The 17,119-nt window shown below is 32.4% G+C and overlaps 1 protein-coding gene across 1 annotated transcript in view; it reads right to left on the minus strand.

Annotated features, from left to right (window-relative positions):
* The window catches only part of LOC143072290 (QRFP-like peptide receptor), a 204,515-nt gene extending 203,597 nt beyond the window's left edge, over positions 1-918 (minus strand). The window contains exon 1 of the mRNA XM_076247150.1: positions 720-918. Coding sequence (XP_076103265.1) covers positions 720-752 — 33 coding nt within the window. The 5' untranslated portion in view covers positions 753-918. The remainder of the gene's footprint in view (positions 1-719) is intronic.
* Between the last annotated feature and the right edge of the window lie 16,201 nt (positions 919-17,119).

Consider the following 17,119-nt stretch of genomic DNA (forward strand, 5'->3'; position numbering starts at 1 on the left):
ATTTAAGATAATAGATCCTCTTAATAATACACGTAAACCAAAGAGAAAACTGGGCTTTGTTTTCTTTCAAATAAATGTTTTTCTTTAATCTTTTCCTATTACACATGCATGTATCTTTTCAAAATGGCTCATGTATTTGATAGAAAAGCATTAGCAGTGTAGTCCAAGACTGACCACGCATATAAAGAACGAATCATGAATGAACAAATTTTTAATTTAAAATCTTTAAGAACTTGTATTTTGAAGGAAATAAGATTACAAATAAAATGATTGAACATAAAAGTTAATAATGATTCGAACATTTGTTTTGAAAAACTCTTCAACACGGGAATTCTTTTGCACGAAGCTTTTAACACTACTTTGAAGGTATCGTAAGAATTCTGAAGTGAGATTGGAAATCGAAATGGTGCAAAAAAGTCATCAGGGCTTTTTATTGCACTTCTTCAGTTTTACTGTACAGCAAAATTTACAAAATAGAAACATTACACGGTTGGAATGCTCTCAACCTCAAGTACTTATTATATCATTAGTTCTGCATTAAATATATTATAAATATTACATGATTAAGTCATGTCATCGTCAATTGCTCATTCGATGTTCTATTATATGCTATAATATTAAACATATTATCTTTAAAATAGTTTATTTTTTTAAAGTCTTACTCAGAAACTTAAAACATAAAAAATAAACTATAGGTAAAAATAATAAAATACCCCTACCTTATGTAACTCATTGTCACTTCTTTCCTGCATTCATCCAGTGTAAAAAAAATCTCAAGAATTCTGTGTAACTTTTTAAATTGTCGTATGAATCTCTATAGTACATACATTTTCTGATAATGACTAAATGTTTTACAACAATTCTTTCCGACACATATCGATCAACTGCAGAGTTCTCCACTGGTATCGTTAAATGTCAATATCGCGTTTAAACAGTCTTTAAGTTAGGAAGAACAACCGCGAAACATGTGAAAGCTTTAGACTGGTTAATTAACTTGCCAAATGGGAATATCTCGAAGATGGTCATTTATCAAATTAGTTCATAATGTTTCAGCAACAATATTTGGTTATCACTTGACAACCTTGTAAAATAAAAACCAATAAAACACAAGATACAATCTAAAATACATCACAAATCACTAATTTTCGGAAATGTTATTATGATATGATAGACAAAGGAGATGCACCGAAAGATTTAAATTTTATATAAAGAAAAAAATAACATAACACCTAATGCCAGTAGAAATTTATATGCTTAATATTGAATTACAATCTTTAATCTCTTACTTTGAATATTGTGTTTATTAGTGATTCGTTTAATATGATTAAAATACAGTTTATGCTTTGTACTTCAAATCTTCTCGTTGTGTTTACAGATTTATTGAAAACGATTATAACCATTCTGTTTGTATACAAGACAATAACAATAAAAACCAAGGAGTAAACAAAGACTCACAAAACCAAGGGACATTTACATCAACGGTTATAAATAAGAAATAAGACACAACACGAACTCCACTAAAACTGGGAGTGAAATCAGGTGCTCCGGAAGGGTAAGCATTTCCTGTACCGTATACGGCACCTGTAGTGTTATTTCTTTGTTTAGTTCGGTAATGATGGGTTATTATGACTAAGGAAGAATATAGAATTCTCATAGTTGAGGGCAGTACGTAAATATTTTTTATCATTGCCATTCTGTAAAATTCTTCTTGTACTCTTTTTGGTGTTGCTATATGACGTCTTTTTTGGAGAACAGCAACCAGTATTAGTGTTGGATGGTCGAATGATTTCTATCAGCAAGTTAAGTACTTCAGCTTATATAATATGTGTGCACCCTTTGACACAGAATGATATTATTTGTTTAAAATATCGATATTTTCGCATTGAATATTTTCCATGTACTTGGGGGTCTTTAAGTTGATTACATTCCTTATTTGCTAGTTTTTCGTTATTGCTTTTTACTTTTTAACAATAGTCGCTTTGGTTATTAATTTCTTACTTTTAACCACTTTTATGAAACATTAGAAAAAAGTGTGTGACAAGCACAAATTCATCTATTTTAGACCGTAATGTGGTTGGTTGTGGGTATCTGCCCTCTCGCTATCCATGTCAGAATTACATAGTCTATTAATGTGGTGCACAACGGACGAGTTTGTTGACATCTTTATATTGAGTTTGCAGCCCATATTCTTGTGTCTTTTCCATATTGCTTTTGCGTAGTGGAACAAAAAACCTTTGAGTTCTGCGGTTGGAAATACACTAGAAACTGCATTTTCATGATGCACATTACAAGTCTAACCTAACTCTTTCTGGCTGAATGTTGAGATTATATTGGTTGGCGATGCTTTTCAGGAGATTGAAGAATCTTTTATGATTGTCAGCATCTCGCTGTGGAAGCAAAGAATACACCAATGGAACCATGGCTGTGCCAGAAAATGCATGAATGGTGAATATGCTGTCAAACATTGGTGGTGCTGTGTAGAAAATTCCATCACAGAATACAGTGTCTGCAGTGCACAGTTGTCGTAGATTTTCAGCAGTTGTAAATATGAGTAGTTTGTTGATGTCACCATTATCAGCTTGCAGAAATGGTTCTCTACTTGTGGTCTGGCGAAATTTCTTTCACGTTGTATTCTTGGTCTAGTATTTGGTATATCATGTTAAGGAGGGGTATTTTCGAAAAATGCCAGTCGAGAGAATGTTTAATTTCGCGAGCCGTAAGGCGAGGGAAATTCATTCTCAAGACTGGTATTTTTCGCAAATACTCCTCAAGAACATGCTGTATCTGTTTAAGGGTGCAATCAACAATCTTTTTTCTATGACGTCATATTTTGAGGGACCATGTATAAGTGACCTTTAGTGGTGGACTGATTAATAAAGATATTTGTATAAAACTAGATATCACTGGAATCAGAATGTTCTCTAGTTTATAATGAAAAAAAAAAAGTGTACTTTTAATAGTACAAAAAAGTTTTATCCAGAGAAACGGGGAAAAACATTGCCTAATTTAAGCTTCAAAAACCTGAAATCAGGTCATGTGCACACCCCTGAAGACATGATACCTGCACATTTTTCATAATCAAAATTGTATGAATTTCATAAATTTTTACCTGGTCTTTCAAAAAATTCATGCTTCAGGGTACGTTTGCCTGCTCGGAAAAGAGCTTCAGTGGCTGCAAATAAGTTTTCAATTTTCACTGCCAAAAAAACAGACTGTTTACAGTGTTGTCTCCCCTCAAAACATGTATATTTAATCTAATTTTTAAAATTATTTCAATCATTCAACCAATTATGTTGATAAAAAGGGAATTCCCTCCATGTCTATTTTTAGTCGGGGAATAACCCCTATTTTTTTTTATACAAAACTGTTTATAGCACCCTAATTACACCGAATGTTTCTGTTCAAAAACGCTTTGATGACCATGACGTTACAAGCGTCCAGTCGGATAGAGTATTTTTGGCAAATACCATGGCAGAGAGGGTGAAAAAGGCAAATCCTTTTTGCAAATACCCCGGCGGCGTTCAAAAATGAACGATATTCATTTGTTAACAGTAAATTGTTGAAAAATACACTGGCTAGCAACCAATCAAAATTCAGGATTCTTACATCAGGCGTAATTAATAAAATACTCTGAAAGTTCGGAGCACAATGATGATATAATTTGGCCACATAAACCACTTCCACCAACATGAGATGGAATGTGGAGGGAGGCCTGCCTCCCGATATTTTTTGAATTCATTATTTTCTATTTATTTAGTTAAAATAAAGCTATTGTTAACTCTCTAGAAATCCGTTGATAGGTAAGGCCCAAACGCAGCTTCTTTTTATGCATATATGTTCATCGCTCTTTAATAACTTTTAATTATTATATTATATACTAATTATATTACTTTATTAATGATAACTTAAGTCATATTGTGATAATTGTTTTATAATTGATTTTCCAAACCCTTCAGTCTGAGTGCTCATAAAAATAAGTCTGTGGGAATATACTTTTTTCTCTTTCTTTTTAACTTTTTGTGTTGCACAACGTAAAGGATAATTAAGTATTTAGAATTTTCTAAATAAAATTCATACAATTGATACTTTTATTAAATAAAGCATAACAGAAGCAACTTTCCTACTGACTAATGTGTAATTGTATATTTTTTTTATAAATAAATATTAAAATGATAATCCATGAGAGAAAAAAATCCTAATTACATGTTGTTTATATTGTTATAAAAACACAGAGGTTTAATTTATTTATTTATTTTTTTCATCTAAATTCACATTTTGCCTTTTAGTACAATTCCCATATCGCCTTATTATTATTTTTTTACCTTTTTTTACCTGGAATTCACAGCTAAGGTGAAATGGAAACACACCATTGATGATACTCTTTTCATTAAAAATCGAAACTTTTCCGATAGGGTACATGAATTATTATAAAACTTTTACCTCAAATTTGACATAAGCGGCCATCTAATTGCCAGAATCTACAACAAACGAGAAGATTTAAATTTTGAAATGATCAATTTCACCTGCATATGGGATCCACATTTCCCAACTCATTCAATATTAAAGAGCTTGGGGCTTCTAAATAGTGTCTGAGAAAAGAGTTGATGAGCCAAGTTCATGTCAAAGAACGTCTCCTTTTAAAAAAAAGTTCATCGGTAGATAGCAAAAACTTGTCGATAATATTCCATATCAACTCAACATATATTACTCGATGGTCGGGAAGTTTAGATTTTAGATACTATCATCTTAAATACGAATTATTGTGTTCTTTAATTTTGTCTGTGTAAATCATTATTGATTAGGCTATTTTTGGTAATATCAATTTGACGTGGCAAGGTATGTACACATCCCGTCATTTTGTTATTATGGTGAATGTTTGTATTCTTGTCTATCGTTTTTGCTTAATATTTGATTTGTCTGTATGGCTTTTGGGTTTTCTCTATTGACAGGTTTGTGTTTTTATAATGTTTAAGATAGTGATTTCAAATTGTACATCATGCCTAACCAGTTACTCGTATAATCGTCCGACCGATTAACCGGTAGATTAAGTTAATGTTTGAAAGCCTTATCAATAGTACCCTACACATCGATATAATAAGATGTGGTATGAGTGTCAATGTGGCTACATTCAGATTAAGTCATACGTATACATTTACGTTTTTAAAATACGATGAATTGAAGTTTGGCCTTTGGTTTTATAAGGCTTGTCTGTGAAGTGTCCTGTTGAAGTTTGTCTTTTAATAATAGATACACGGTATCCACTATGGCATTTGCACTAACTTCAAGTTGAAAAATAAAAAAAAGAATTAAATATGTCTGAAACCGATGATTCTTCTATTTTGTCTTGTTGTCTCCGGAAATAATGTGAGGTGTTTCAATTAAAATTAATTAATCCTGATATTCGTATCATCAAGTATACATTTATTACATTCACGTTGGTTTGCGTTTTACAGTTTTTGAGTTAGCATTTAGTTTAAAGTATGACATAGCCTTGCAAGACGCAGTTTGCACATTCAGATGTAGGTCTACACAATATAAGAAAAAAAAAAACGAAATAATGAAGTAAATCGTAAAATTTAATCGTATTACTGATTAAAAATTACTGTTAACAAAACATGACACTAATAATGTTTCCTTAAGATCTTGCCCCGAGCTGAGAGACAAGTTCTAATTAATTTTATATTTTCGGATTAACAATACCAATCAATATACTGGACAATAATTGATCCGTCAAAACAATTAACGCGACGACAATTTTTAAAGAAAACAGAACTATTTAATGATTTCAATACAAATTTATATCAAATGTATTAAAATGAAAAACAGTCCGGTTAACCGGTTAGCGTTTTTGGTATTCGGTATTCGGTCGTTCGAACAATTAACCGGTTAACCGTTGACAACACTAGTTTAAGATTATAATACAATGCCGACTTGCTGTATCCCTATATTTAACATTTTTTATATTGCCATTTCATAATGGACTTGTCATTGTGAGACTCGAAGTTCTCATAAAAAAATAGCATAAAGGCACAATCTAGATAAGTACATGAAAGACACGAATACAAAAAATGGTTACGATACTATGAAACATCCAAGTTTAGATATGATCCCTATTGCAAATTAACTACAGTCGATCCAAACAGCGTTCGCGACCGAGGTGATATAAACTTTCTGAAAAAAGGACCAAAATATGATATCGTGCAAAATCAAAAATATATTGAAACTAGAGGCTCTAAAGAGCCTGTGTCGCTCACCTTGGTCTATGTGAATATTAAACAAAGGAAGCAGATGGATTCATGACAAAATTGTGTTTTGGTGATGGTGATGTGTTTGTACATCTTACTTTACTGAACATTCTTGCTGCTTACAATTATCTCTATCTATAATGAACTTGGCCCAGTAGTTTCAGTGGAAAATATTAGTAAAAATTTACAAATTTAATGAAAATTGTTAAAAATTGCCTATAGAGGACAATAACTCCTAAAGGTCATGTTGACTTATTTTTATGTCTTACTTTGCTGTACATTATTGGTGTTTACAGTTTATCTCTATCAATAATAATATTCAAGATAATAACAAAAAACAGTAAAATTTCCTTAAAATTACCAATTCAGGGGCAGCAACCCAACAACGGGTTGTCTGATCCATCTGAAAATTTTCAGGGCAGATAGATCTTTACCTGATGAACAATTTAACCCCATCAGCTTTGGTTTTTGAGTTATAAGCCAAAAAGCTGCATTTTATCCCTATGTTCTATTAATAGCTGTGGCGGCCATCTTAGTTGGATGGCCGTGTCACCGGACATTTTTTTTTTTTAAATTAGATACCCCAAAGATGATTGTGGCCAAGTTTAGATTAATTTGGCCCAGTAGTTTCAGAGGAAAAGATTTTTTGTAAAAGATTACTAAGATTTACGAAAAATGGTCTTAAAAAATTGACTATAAAGGGCAATAACTCCTAAAGGGGTCAACTGACCATTTCAGTCATGTTGACTTAATTGTAAATCTTACTTTGCTGAACATTATTGCTGTTTACAGTTTATCTCTTTCTATAATAATATGCAAGATAATAACCAAAAACAGCAAATTTCCTTAGAATTACCAAATCATGGCAGCAGCCCAACAACGGGTTGACCTGATAAACAATTTAACCCGTCAGCTTTGGTTTTTGAGTTATTAGCCAAAAGCTGCATTTTACCCCTATGTTCTATTTTTAGCTAGGGCGACCATCTTGGTTGGATGGCCGTGTCACCGGACAAATTTTTAAAACTAGATACCCCATGAATTTGACTTCATCCAAGGTCAAATGCAATATGATTACCTCTCTATAAATTTCCTGTTACAAAAACTTTAAATTTTAGAAAAACAAAAGATTTTCTTATCCAAGGAATAGATTACCTTAGCCGTATTTGGCACAACTTTTAGGAATTTTGGGTACCCAATGCCCTTCAACTTTGTACTTGTTTGGCTTTATAACTATTTTGATCTGAACGTCACTGATGAGTCTTATGTAGACGAAACGCGCGTCTGGCGTACTTAATTATAATCCTGGTAACTTTGATAACTATTTACACCATTGGGTCAATGCTACTGCTGGTGGACATTTCTTCTCCGAGGGTATCAACAGCCCAGTAGTCAGCACTTAGGTGTTGACATAAATATCACTTATATGGTCATTTTTTTTTTAAATTTCCTGTCTCAAAAACTTTGAATTTTCGACAAACTAAGAATTTTCTTATCCCAGTAATAGATTACCATAGCCGTATTTGGCACAAATATTTGGAATTTAGGGTCCTCAATGCTCTTCAACTTTGTACAGCTTTAGAACTATTTTGATCTGAGCGTCACTGATGAGTCTTATGTAGACGAAACGCTCGTCTGGCGTACTAAATTATAATCCTTGTACCTTTTATAACTATTTATACAATAGATTGTCACTAAGGTATATATGACACTTATAAAATACAAAGTTAACAAAAATTAATATCATAATAATATGTTAAATATAATAGATTTACGAAAGTATACTGTTCTTGAAAGATTGTTATATATGTTATAAAATTGAGAATGGAAATGGGGAATGTGCCAAAGAGACAACAACCCGACCATAGAAAAAAACAACAGCAGAAGGTCACCAACAGGTCTTCAATGTAGCGTAGTTAATTTGCAATAGGGATCATATCTAAACTTGGATGTTTCATAGTATCGTAACCATTTTTTGTATGATAAAATATAAATACATATGTCATTAAAATACTCACAAATATAACTGAAGCTAGATTACTAGTATATTAATTTTTAATTTTGTCATATAAGCTAAACGTAAAAATATATTTGATTTTTTTTCGTCCGACAAATGGCATTTTACTTTGTCAAATCAAAATTTCAAAAGAAAGGTTTTAATATTTGACTATATTTATTACACATTTTAATGAATTAACAACATATGAAACCTTCCGATTTTAAAAATATGCCGAAAATAAGATTATGATTGAAGTGTTGCTTTTACATTACATAATATGTTTGTGATGATCAGAATGACATCGATCCATACAAAGTAGTTATAGTTACATTGGCATATGGTATGGAATTAAATATAAATATGACAACACCAAAAGCTTGAAAGAAGAAGCAAAACGAGCCTTTCAAAATCAAATTATGCTGATAATAGTTTAGAGGTTTGAATGACATTTATTCATTTTATGCAAAATTTGATAATTTAAGAAAGGTAAAAAATGCTTCCATTATTAAAAATGATGCCTCAATTGTTATATAGGGGTCAAAGCTTATTTCGTTAATACTACCGAAAATCTGATGGAAATGTTTCAGCAGGGTAGTGCAAGAGTGGTACTTAAAAGATTGAAAAAAAAACCCCACTTAAAACATATTTAGAATAAAGCAAATGGTGGATTGAACCTGGTTTCATAGCGCTTAACCTCTCACTTGTATGACAGGCGCAACAAAGGAGTAGATCCAATAAGGGCCGATTATGGCCTCAAATTTCAAGTTCATCTTACGAAAGATTTTTGACTCTTTTAAAGTGTCTATTTCAGTTGATTCAATTAGTTTATGTGAAAAATTTTTACTGGTTGTCATCAAAAACGCTCCGATTCAAGCATAAAAATGAAAAATTTATTAAAAATCGTATTTTCATATGAATCGGATTTCCTTTAGACACTTGTCAAAAAGAAGAGGATCAAAGAGGCCAGACTATTTAATTTCACTTTCAGATATATTGATGATGTTCTTTCCATAAACAATCCGAACTTTTCTGATTGGGTTCCATTAATATATCCCGCAGAACTAGAGATTAAAGAAACAACAGACACGGCTTCCTCCGCCTCATTTTAGACTTATATCTCGATTTTACTTACACAGTCATCTCAGTACCAGAATCTATGACAAACGAGACGATTTTAATTTTGAAATTATAAATTTCCCCCACCTTAGTAGCAATATACCAACTTCACTTGCATATGGGATATATATATTTCCCAACTTATACGATATTCAAGAACTTGCAGCTCCTACTCAGACTTTGTAAAACGTTCTCTGGAAAGTACCAAGACCTTGTTGATAAATATTCTGTATCAACTTCACAAATAATACACGATGGTCTTGATGTATAGATTCTGCGTACTGATGTTGTTTATCATCTTAACAACGTGTTTTATAGTTCTTTCATTAGTCTTTGTTCTATTATTAATATTACTTTTACTGCTGAATGGTTTTATGCGATATCCGTTTGACGTGGCTCGGTACTTGTACATCTCATTAATGTGTTTGTATTGTCTTTCATTTTTTGGTGGTGTGTTTTGTATATGCGACTTTTTGTATTTCTTTGGTTCTTATAACGTGACTCTGTACTTTAAAAGATCCCGTCAGTATGATATTGTTCTATTGTATGTCATTATGATATATTTCTATTATGAATTACAATATACGTTGAACCACAAACGTCAAAATCATTCAATTGCGTAGTGGAATTAACTATTCCTATAAATTCTATATATAACTTTTGGACTAGTTTAAATTTCGGTCTATTTCTGAAATTTATTCTTACATACTTTTGATTTTTTAACCCTGTATGCTTACAATGCCTATGTACATTTTAAAATTGTTTGTATGCACATTGAACGACAAATCTATGTGACGTATAAAATTTTCTGACGTCAGACACACAAATCAATGAATGCGTTTGTAGATAGATGTTTTTGTGTTCTGTTAAATTGTTCCTTTTAAAATTGTTATACGATGATGACTGATGTACCCATATTTTGACTATTTTATTTATTGTGTCTGTTTAGTTAACTCATCAATGTAAATATAACGGAATTTGATGAGACTGTCATCAAAGTGAGAGGGTTAGCGCTATAAAACCAGGTTTAATCCACCATTTTCTACATTTGAAGATGCCTGTACGAAGTCAGGAATATGACAGTTCTTGTCCATTCGTTTTTGATGCGTTCGGTTATTTGATTTTGCCATGTGATTATGGACTTTTCAAATTGATTTTCCTCTAAGTTCAGTATTTTTGTGATTTTACTTTTCATTTAAAACGGAAACCGTTTAAAATTTAACTAAAATGCTAAAATTGTGAAGATTTCAGTAATTTAGCACAAGTTAATGAGTTAATACTTCAGTTTCATTATGTATATCTGTTATATTCATTTGATAAAATTTACTGTTTGCAATAGCATTAATTGTTCTAAATAATTAGGATGTTCTTATCCCAAGCATACAAACTTAGCTGTATTTGACACAACCTTTTTCAACTTTTGATCTTCAGTGCTGTACAACTTTGTACTTTTTTTCGCTTTCGATCTTTTATATCTGGGCGTCACTGGTGAGTCTTGTGTGGACGAGGCGCGTTTTTGACGTATCAAATTTTAAACCTGATGCTTTTTGTTATTCATTAATCATGTGTTTCTTTGTCTAATACGTTTTCCTATTTATTTGTATTGTAGTCCTGTAATATTATGTTGTCATTTCTATGTTATATTTAACATTGCCATTAAAGTGCGAGGTTTGGCATGCCTCAAAACCAGGTTCAACCCACCATTTTTTCCTTTAAAAATGTCCTGTACCAAGTCAGGAATATGGCCATTGTTATATTATAGTTCGTTTCTGTGTGTGTTACAATTTAACGTTGCGTCGTTTGTTTTCTCTTATTTTTGAGTGTAAATTGACATTGCGATAAGACGTGTCACGGTACTTGTCTATCCCAAATTCATGTATTTGGTTTTGATGTTATATTTGTTATTCTCGTGGGATTTTGTCTGATGCTTGGTCCGTTTCTGTGTGTGTTAGTTACATTGTAGTGTTGTGTCGTTGTTCTCCTCTTATATTTATGCGTTTCCGTCAGTTTTAGTTTGTTACCCCGATTTTGTTTTTTGTCCATGGATTTATGAGTTTGAACAGCGGTATACTACTGTTGCCTTTATTTAATGATGCTAATACCCGATAGATGTGCATTGTATTGCCATATTTATGTAGCAGAAGCATTCTACTTTCCAATACATAACTAACAGTTTACATTTTAACAATTTTGTAAAACTGTTATATTTTGGGGCCAAAAAGGGGTCTTACTGGATCAACTCCTTTCATTATATTTACATTGATGCGTGAACATAACAGACATACTAGATAAACTTGTCAAAATAGGGGTAAAGCAGTCATCACACTGTCACAATCTCAATCAGAACAAAATCAAAAACAATTCACAAAGAAGCACAAAAATGCATATATAAAATTTAACTACAACGTGCATTGCTTACTTATTTTTGTATTTTTAATCAATCCACAAAAGATTGAAAAATATAAAGTCCTGTGCCTAAATGGCTAGATTCACATCATATCAAGTCTGGTGTAGAATCGCGTGTTTGACGCCAGAATGTAAATGGCCCTATCATTTATAATATATAGTTAAATCAAAGGTCAAACTTTACATATGACCTACATTTCAAGGTAATAAAGTATGGATCTCAAATCAAGACCCTAGGTCTCTACTAGACATGGTTAATGAGTTATATCGCCATACAGCTAGTTTTAAATACTAAAGTTTAAGAGAAAACTATCATTTTCTGTTAACGTACCTGTTTAACCTAACGTTATGAATACATGTAACGACATGTCGCATATAACAATTTAGTAAAAATATATTGTTGATATCTGATCAAAATTTAGAACATGACCTTTGACCTTGACCAATTTGTTCTTTTAGTGGATCATGACCAAGGACATTAAATTAAAACGCCCTAGGTCTATATCACTTATGGTTTATAAGTTACAAATACATATCACTTATTTCAAATACATTACGGGTAATAACTTATTTGGAGTCTTCGTATCTTTTCGGTCAAAATAAAACATAAGATTCTGCAGCTATAACAAGCAATTTGTAAAAAGTAAATTTGTCGTTTTTTTCGAAGGTGATATTTTTACAGTGTTTGAGGAGATAACTCTTACAAAGAAAAATGTTCGGTTAAACAGGGTCAGTTTCAAAAGCGTATAGACTATGAAATGTACAAAAAAAAAAAAAAAAAAAAATAGGCGACATATTTTGAAACAAAACATAGCACAAGAATAAAATTAATAGGAAGAAAAAAAGTGAAAAGACCTAATTATTTACTGTGTGTTCGATATTACTTTCTAAAAACTTATTTTCGTGTAGGTTCTCGACTTGTTAACCGTTCAACAAAATGTATATTATCAATCACCTCGTATGCAGATTTGTTACAAGCACGACATGAAATCCAGTTATTTTTGTTTTATGATGATTTTCATGAGTCTTTTCTTCCTTGTTTTTTTTTTATCACAAAAAATTAGATTTTTTTTTTAATTCAAGTCCTTATTGAGGAAGTAACGTATTGTTTGCTCTGTATGAGACACATGATGGTACGAGTTCAATTATTATATGGTTCGGAAGGAAATTGTTTTGACATGTTTCACCTAGCCGACACATTTGTATTGCTGATATTAAAGTCCAAATGGACATGGAATACTTTTATTTGTATATTCTTGGTTTTATTTTGAGCACTCGTGTTCTAATTATGGTAGAAACCAGCGATGTGCCATGTTTGAAAAAATTCTGCAACTGTAATAAGCAACAGCGTAGCGCAAAATGTAACCTTTTAGGATATATTCAAAGACTACCAAATTACGTGGTGAAACTGGAATTGGAAAACAATCTGCTATCTCATATCGACATCGACACATTTCGAAATGTTTCGAACAATAATTTACACGGTTGGTATTCTTGAACAACTCAATAGAAGAATTGACTGCAGATGCATTTCAGGAATTGAATTATCTTGAATATTTAGAAATGTCACACGAAAGAACATTAAACATTTCGACCCTGAAAATGTCATTCCGAAGTTTAAACAAACTTCGAATGAAATATATGATTTTTAAAAACAATGCATGGCAAAGTGTTCCAATAGACTTCTTTTCTGATTTTAAAAACTACACTATGAAGAAAATACTGCTAAACGGGAATATATTCAGGAGTTTAAATGATAGTTTACTCTCGTATTTTTCCAGGATACAAACGCTTAATATTAGTAGAAATGAACTTGTATTCTTAAATGCAAGTGGTTTAAACGCAGTTGAAGATTTAACGTTATCCGATAATAATATATTTGATATTCCAAGTTTCTGTGCAGATGGAGCAGGACAGTCTCTAGTACCTAAGTTAACGCGACTGGATCTGACAGATAACGTTCTTTGTAAACTACTTTCGACGTCTTTTCATTGTCTAGATAATCTGAATCATCTTATTTTAGACAAAAATCGTATAATAGTTTTACAAAATGACATTTTTACCGGTAACCCGTCTAATAAATTTGAAAAAAACTTTGGATTGTCTATTGTAAAGAAAAATGCATTTAGGAGCTCCTCTTTGACAGAATTGACATTAGTTACAATGGATACCATTTCGAGAGTGAACTTTTCAAACACCTGCCAAGTCTGAAAAAATTACAATTAATAAATAATGATTTATCACAGTGTCATTTTCCTTTATGGAGACTCTTCTATCGATTGTCAAATTTACAGAACTGAATATACAAGAATCACGTGTAAAGGTATTGTCGGAAAGATTATTTGAAAATATGCCTTTTTTAGAAATCCTGAATCTTAAAAATAATAGAATTGTAACCTGGAGTCAGAATGTATTCGAAAATCTCACATCATTAAGACGATTATTTTTGGATGGAAACCATATACGGGTAATTAACGAATCGTCGTTTCCGATCAAGCTATTATGGACGTTGTCGAAATTAGACTTATCGCATAATGAATTCTGGTGTACATGTGCTCAGAGATGGTTTGTTGATTTTTTGCGATCGTCTAATATCTCTAAAATACTAAAAGATTGGCCGAATTTCTACCGCTGTGTATACCCAGAGGATTAAAAAGGCATTCTTCTCGTAGATTATAAACCGACAGACGCTGATTGCTCAAAATGGAGTCCGGTTTTTACAATAGTCATTGTATCTGTTTTATCACTTTTAATTGTTACTGTAGTGTTGATTCTTATTTTAGCTGTAATGCAAACATTCGGAATCTTTTCTATTTTCTTCGTGTCAATGCTGGGAAGATAAAAGGAGACATCAAGTTTAATTCTTCCAAAGCTTGTAAATACGATGCTTTCATCGTGTACTGTAATTCAGATCGGCAATGGGTCCATTATGAGCTCCTAAATCGCCTGGAAGAAATTGAAATGAAAGTTTGCATTCACGAACGAGATTTCGATATTGGGGAAACCATTATTGACAACATTGCTAGGTATGTCGACAAAAGTTGGAAAATTTTTGTTGTAATGTCAAATGACTTTACAAAACGTGAATGGTGTCAATTGGAAGTTGACCTTGTACAAGAAAGAAGGCGACGAAATGGGAAAGAGGCACTTATTCTTATAATGCACAGTCAAATAGATTCAAGTCACATGATATCTTCTATCAGGTCTTTACTTGACACAACACCACATCTGCAATATCAAAAAGGATTAGGCGAAGATCTGTTTTGGTCTGCTATTACGAAAGCTGCTAAGAAACCATAACAGCATCCTCCTGAATCCGTTCTGTAGAATGATAAACATTCTATTAAACCGTGTTTATTCAACTATGTTTGTAAAAAGATTGTTTTTGGTGAAATGAATCTGATTTTATTTTATAATATTTTAAATATGTTTTTGTCTTCATAAGTTTTTTTTAATCTTTTGATGGTTGTTATAATAATTACATTAAGAAATTGGACATAGGGGTTTGCGCGCGCTAACAATAACAGCTGCAATGATCTGTTACAGTACAAACGGAAGAAGCGCAGCAAAATAGTCCCGTTTGTTACAACATACAATCCAGCTTTTACTAACCTTTCACGTTTGATCCGTTATTTAATGGCGATGTGGTACAATTTTTGACTTGTTGTTGTATACTCCTTCGGCTGCTATCTGCTTTTTTATTCGGGTTGTTGTCTCTTTGACATATAACCCATTTCCATTCTCAATTTTATTCTAATTTGCAGCCACTGTTGGCACTAAATGTTTATCACAGAAGTCGGTCGACCCTCATTTTATTGACCTAAACATAAAGTAACATGTTGAAATCTTAAAATTATGTCACATTTTATGACGCCATAAATTATAGGTCATATAAAAATGACACAAAATGTTGAATTGAATTGTATTTTTTTTTCTTTTTCAGAATTAATCTTCACCTGAAAAGCTCTCAGGGGCGTGTTAAATTGAGGGCGTAATGGCATCCGCCTCTTTTTAACAATCAAATTCTCAAAGAAATCCGTAGAATTTAACTATAGTTTGACGATGTTAACTGTAAAGCGTCTGACATGTCAGTTAATGCCGGACTTGATGATCTAAAAATGCCCAGTCGTTGTGCTAGACAGACACATCGTAATAATGTTCCCTTTAAATCAGATAAATAAAGGCAATCTACTTACAATTGTACGGATAAATCACCCTCCCCTTCCCTTTTATGAATATGACATACCGAATAAGACAATTTACCGGATTTGTTACAAGAGCAACACGACGGGTGCCTCATGTGGAGCAGGATTTGCTAACCCTTCCGGAGCACCTGAGATCACCCCAGTTTTTGGTAGGGTTCGTGTTTCTCATTCTTTAGTTTTATATGTTGTGTCATGTGCACTATTATTTGTCTTTTTCAGTTTTAAGCCATGGCGTTGTCAGTTTATTTTCGATTAATGAGTTTGACTGTCCTGGTATCTTTCGTCCCTCTTCTACCTTATTTTGATGAATTATTTTAGCAACTTGATATGCTTTGTGGTCAAAAGGCTGTCTATTTTGATCGTATCCTGTCAATTTTTCCTTCCCGAGTTCACCTTATCTCCCTAGGGATGGAGAAAAATGTCTATGATTATAACAATGCTGATACGCCTTCACCTGAAACATTCACGCAAGAGATGAGTATCTTGAAGTCGTTTTGGGAAAACCAACCAGATAGACCAGAGTCAATTACATCAAAGTTAACTGATGTAAGGGCATGCTCGACTTTATTTCTAAACAACATGAAAATTCTCTTTTTTCTTGCTTTGACGAGCGTCACGTCAATCTCCGCCGAAAGAGCTAACTCATCATAGTTGATAAATATTGATTTGAGTAGCACCATGAAGGAGAAACGTATATATGCTCTGCTTGTTCTTTATGTCAACAGAGACATTAAACTCGATTACGATAAAATAATTGACGATTACGCCATGAGAAATCAGCGTGTAATGGTTATAATGAATACACACCAGTCTAACCTTTCATTAGAGGTTCTGTGATAAGGTACATTTATACTAGTAATATGTATGTTTGGTATAGCATTTTTACTTCCCATCGGGATAGCCTTTGGTAGTATATATACTCATCATAGATACCAGGACTAAACTTTGTATATACGTCAGACGCGCGATTTAAGACTCATCAGTGACGCTCGAACTATCTATTAGTGAGTAACTGAGTGACATTGACCAACATTTTGTCATTTGCACCATAATTGTTTACGTAGCGTATACCACCTATTGAAACTAGACAGTGACATGATTGCTTTAATTTAGTTCTGTAGTGCAATGACAAATAGAGTCTGGCTACTTCA

This window comes from Mytilus galloprovincialis, chromosome 4, assembly GCF_965363235.1.
Source record: "Mytilus galloprovincialis chromosome 4, xbMytGall1.hap1.1, whole genome shotgun sequence".
Taxonomy (NCBI): Eukaryota; Metazoa; Mollusca; class Bivalvia; order Mytilida; family Mytilidae; genus Mytilus; species Mytilus galloprovincialis.